The 4,641-nt window shown below is 53.5% G+C and overlaps 1 protein-coding gene across 1 annotated transcript; it reads left to right on the top strand.

Annotated features, from left to right (window-relative positions):
* The first annotated feature begins 859 nt into the window (after positions 1 to 859).
* LOC125482184 (Golgi phosphoprotein 3-like) lies at positions 860 to 3,873 on the top strand. Its single transcript, XM_048594190.1, has one exon. The coding sequence runs from the start codon at positions 1,073 to 1,075 to the stop codon at positions 1,619 to 1,621; it is 549 nt and encodes a 182-aa protein (XP_048450147.1). The 5' UTR covers positions 860 to 1,072; the 3' UTR covers positions 1,622 to 3,873.
* Positions 3,874 to 4,641: the final 768 nt, after the last annotated feature.

Consider the following 4,641-nt stretch of genomic DNA (forward strand, 5'->3'; position numbering starts at 1 on the left):
AAAGGTGAGTGTAGGTAGGGAGTTAGGAAGGGGATAGGTCAGTCCAGGGAGGACGGACAGGTCAAGGGGGCGGGATGAGGTTGGTCGGTAGGAGATGGAGGTGCGGCTTGAGGTGGGAGGAGGGGATAGGTGGGAGGAAGAACAGGTTAGGGAGGCAGGGACGAGCTGGACTGGTTTTGGGATGCGGTAGGGGGAGGGGAGATTTTGAAGCTTGTGAAATCCACATTGATACCATTGGGCTGCAGGGTTCCCAAGCGGAATATGAGTTGCTGTTCCTGCAACCTTCGGGTGGCATCGTTGTGGCACTGCAGGAGGCCCAGGATGGACATGTCGTCTGAGGAATGGGAGGGGGAGTTGAAATGGTTCGCGACTGGGAGGTGAAGTTGTTTATTGCGAACCGAGCGTAGGTGTTCTGCAAAGCGGAGAGAGAGAGGTGTTGTTTTTTGACAAGTGGCTACAATCTGGGGGTAGGCCAGGAAAACAGAGTGTTGAGGGTAGATCGTATGAAATAGATGTTTGCCCCTCTTGGGGGGAGGTGGCGGGATGTGTATAATTTCAAAGTGAGGGAGTTTCCCGTTAGAAACAGAGACGCAGAGCAGAACCACCTTTCCCTGAGGGTCACGAGCCTGTGGAATCAAGGAGAGGCGGTAGCCTAGTGGGTATTATTGCTGAACTGTTAACCCAGAGAAGCAGCTAACGTTCTGGGGAGCCGGGTTTGAATCCCAGCCGCGGCTGATGGTGGAATTTAAATCCAGTAAAAAAATCTGGAATTAAGAGTCTAATGATGATTGTTGGGGAAAAACCCATCTGGTTTGCTAATGTCCTTTAGGGAAGGAAACTGCCATCCTTAGCTGTGTCTGGCCTATATGTGAATCCAGACCCACAGCAATGTGGTTGACTCTTAACTGCTGTCTGGGCACTAAGTGCTGACACTAGCCGATGGCTCCCTTATCCCGTGAATGAATTTTTAACAAAATGAGGATCGTAGAGCTACAAACAGGCCCTTCGGCCCAACCCGTCCAGGCTTCCTAAACTGAGCGAGCCCCTCTGAATTCCTTCCGATCCTGTGCAAATGTCTCCTGCTGCAATTTCCTTTGGTTCTAACCGGTGTGTTCCTCTCTGTTTCCGCGCACCTCCTCGCCACTTCATCCCTCCCTCCCTCCTCTGCTGGGCGATGGGGCGGGGCACAATGCCAGGCGAAACGTGGAACCCCCTGAAGCTGAACTACCAGATTCGCAACGTGCGAGAGCGACTGGCCAAGAGCCTGGTGGAGAAAGGGGTGCTGACGACAGAGAAGCAGAACTTCCTGCTTTTCGACATGACCACGCACCCGGTGACCAACGACACCCTGAAACAGCGGCTGGTCAAGAGGGTGCAGGGCGCCTTCCTGGACAAGTGGGTCCGCGAGCCTCAGCACATGGAGAGACGGCTATTGGCACTGGTTCTCCTGGCCTACAGCTCCGATGTGCTGGAGAACGCCTTCGTCCCGCTGATGGATGACCAGTATGAGTTGGCCACCAGCCGCTCGCGCGAGCTCTTGGAACTCAACCCCGAGGTGGAGTCTGCCAAACCCAACGCCGACGAGATGATCTGGGCTGTCCTGGCAGCCTTCACCAAGTAGCCCCTTGCTCGCGCTCCACCTCCACCCGTCCTGCCACGCGGTGGAGGCGTTCGGGGGATTGCGGGGGGGTGGCGTTGGTGGCGGTGGGGGGCAGTGTGGTGGGTAAAGGGGTTCAATGAATATACAGCCAGTACGCCTCTTTCCCCCCACCCCTGTCTGATGCCCTCTGGATGTTGGCAGGGGTGCCAGTCACGGTTGGGTTGCTAACTCTTTGCTTTCCCTGTTGGGGGATGGATTTGTTGAGCCCATTGCCCGTCCTGCTCATTTCCCTCCCTCGTGTTGGGTCAGGCGAATGGAATGAGGGGCAACTTGGTGGGGGGGGGGTAGAACAAAAGAATGGATTTGCTTCGCTAAGCCAGTTGAAGGCCTTTATCTATTCCTCTGTTTCCCACCACCTCTCCGAAACCAAATCCCACTTTGTCTGACTTGACCATCGAGCACTTGGTGTCAGCTGGGGTGGTGGCCATTTTTGATGTTGGTGCCAACTGAGGTGGTGGCCATTTTTGCTGTCAATTGGATGGTGGTGGCCATCTTTGATTCAACTGAGGTGGCGGCCACTTTTGTTGTCAATTGGATGGTGGCAGCCATCTTTGATTCAACTGAGGTGGTGGCCATTTTTGCTGTCAACTGGATGGTGGTGGCCATCTTTGATTCAACTGCGGTGGTGGCCATTTTTGCTGTCAACTGGATGGTGGTGGCCATCTTTGATTCAACTGGGGTGGTGGCCAATTTTGTTAGCAACACTGCAGTACTCGGGCACACCCCCCTCCCGTTTCTGGCAGGGTGCAGTACTGCAGAGGTAGCATATCAGAGCCCTTCCTTTCTTACTTGCGGGATGTTTCTCCTCAGACCTTGCCTCTCCCCATCCTGGGGGGAGGATGATTAAAACTCTAATCTGATGCCTTATGATGATCTTTACTATTGGGTGAGGTGCAATTTCTTTGGGTGCAGATTTTTCTTTCTTTCTTTCTTTTCCGTAGAAATGGTCCGAGACCCTGAGATAGGATTTGTTTACATTCAAATAATGTCCAACCCCACCCCCTCACCGGGTCCTCTGGAAACCTGCTCCCACCCTGCTCCCCAGGCTTGCTGTCTTTTCTTGGCTTTCTCTCTCTCTCTCTGTGTCTCTGTCTCTCCCTTTCTCTGTCGGTCTCTCTCTCTGTCTCTGTCTCTCTCTGTCTCTCTCTCTCTCCCTCTCTGTGTGTCTCTCTCTCTCTGTGTCTCTGTCCGTCTTGTGCTCTGTCTGTCTTCTGCTCTTTGTCTCTATCTGTCTCTCTTTTCCTTCCTTTCTCTCCCCTCTCTTTCCCTCTCTCTCTATCTGCTTTCTCCCTCTCTGTCTCTGCTTTCTCCCTCTCTCTCTCTTTTCCCTGCTTCTCTCTTCCTCTCTATTTTCTCTGCTTTCTTCCCCCCTCTCATCCCCTGTTTTCACTTTTTTTTTAATTCTCTCTACCTCTTTTCTCTGAATTTTCTCTCTCTTCCCGCTTGCTCAATCTCTCTCTCTCTCTCTCTCTCCTTTCCCCACTTTCTCACCCACCATCTCTGTCTTCCCCGGTTTTCTTTTCCCCTGTCCACTTCTCTTTCTGCCCTGCTGTCTCTCTCTCTCTCCTTTTACTCCCACTTCCCTCTACAAACGAGCATTTTCTGGGCCAGCTCGCCTCGCCTCCCGTTCCAATCCAACACCTCCCCACCCCCCGTCACACGGTGGGGGGTAAGGGTGGCTGGGGGGAGCTGGCGCCAGTCGGAAACTCGCATCTCTTCCTTCCGAACCCCACGGCAGCAGCGCCATGGGAGGGGCAGAGCTGCCCTAACGCCATGGCAGTTGAAGTTGGGGCGGTGGGTAGGGGGGGGTGGTGGTTGTTGGTTGGTGGTGGTGGAGGGGCAGGGTCGGTGAGCATGGTCCGATCCCGTCTGCCCTGCACCGAGGGGTTTGTGGGTGGGGTCCTGTTCCCATCAAAACCGCTTCTACCCTCTCCCTTCCCACGCAGCATTCCAATCCGCAACTCCTGAGGGAGGGCTGAGGCTCCCACTACATCCTCAACGCACACGACAATCCCATTCCGGAGGGTGGGAAGTTTAAACCGGGCTGGGGGGGCAGGTCTGGAAGTTTATACCCTGTTCTGGTACAGTTTTGACCCAAGTACTTCAGTTTGCTGTTAGCATTTTGTTAACATTCACTACCTTTTTTTTTCTCTGTCTTAATGGTTCATAATGTAATCATTGACACGGTGTAAAATAAATTCCGACTCGTTTAACACTTCTTATTTTCTCTCTCAGCTGGGTCCCACCCTTTTTAGGCCTTGCTCTCTCTGAAGGTTTGGTTTTTTAGTCTTTTACGCTGAGGCCCAGCCTCTGTTTACCCCTCCGACACCCTATTTGCCCCACAAACTGAGGTCTGTCTCGGCATTAGCTTCAGAGCTGTTGCCTGGAGCCACGGGGGTTGGCATGGAGTCACGTCCAGACTGGCTAAGGAGGCCAGATCTCTCCTGAAGGGGGCCTGTCGCACACTTCAAAAGGGTTAGGAGCAGGCCTTTCCTAGCTCGATCTGTCTGTGGGCGACACAGCTCACTACCGCCTCCTCCAGGCCAGTTGGGAACGTGCAATAAACGCGACACCCAGATCCCATGAAATGATTATTTGACGGCAAGGTCGCTGTTGATGTCATCGTCCGACTCCCCTTCTGCTCCCAAAGAGAAACTCCCAGAATGTGCTCTCAAAGTTGAATTATCCTGCTCGGCTTAATTTGAGAAGAATCACCGCCAGCCAGCCCAGGAGATGTGACTTTTAACTTAGGAAGCTTTTGTTCCGTCATGTAGATTTCTATTCAACTTTTTGAATTTGTGCTTGATTTTGACGGAGACATGGCACCTCAGTGGTTAGCGCCGCTGCCTCACGGCGCCAGGGACCCGGGTTTGATCCTACCCTCGGGCGACTGACTGTGTGGAGTTTGCACATTCTCCCCGTGCCTGCGTGGGTTTCCTCCGGGTGCTCCAGTTTCCTCCCACAGTCCAAAGGTGTGCAGA

The sequence above is a fragment of the Rhincodon typus genome, unplaced genomic scaffold, assembly GCF_021869965.1.
Source record: "Rhincodon typus isolate 14 unplaced genomic scaffold, sRhiTyp1.1 hic_rhity00006838, whole genome shotgun sequence".
NCBI classification, from domain to species: domain Eukaryota; kingdom Metazoa; phylum Chordata; class Chondrichthyes; order Orectolobiformes; family Rhincodontidae; genus Rhincodon; species Rhincodon typus.

Coding starts and splice junctions, on each gene's coding strand:
- LOC125482184 (XM_048594190.1), top strand. CDS start 1,073: ATGTCTCCTGCTGCAATTTCCTTTGGTTCTAACCGGTGTGTTCCTCTC.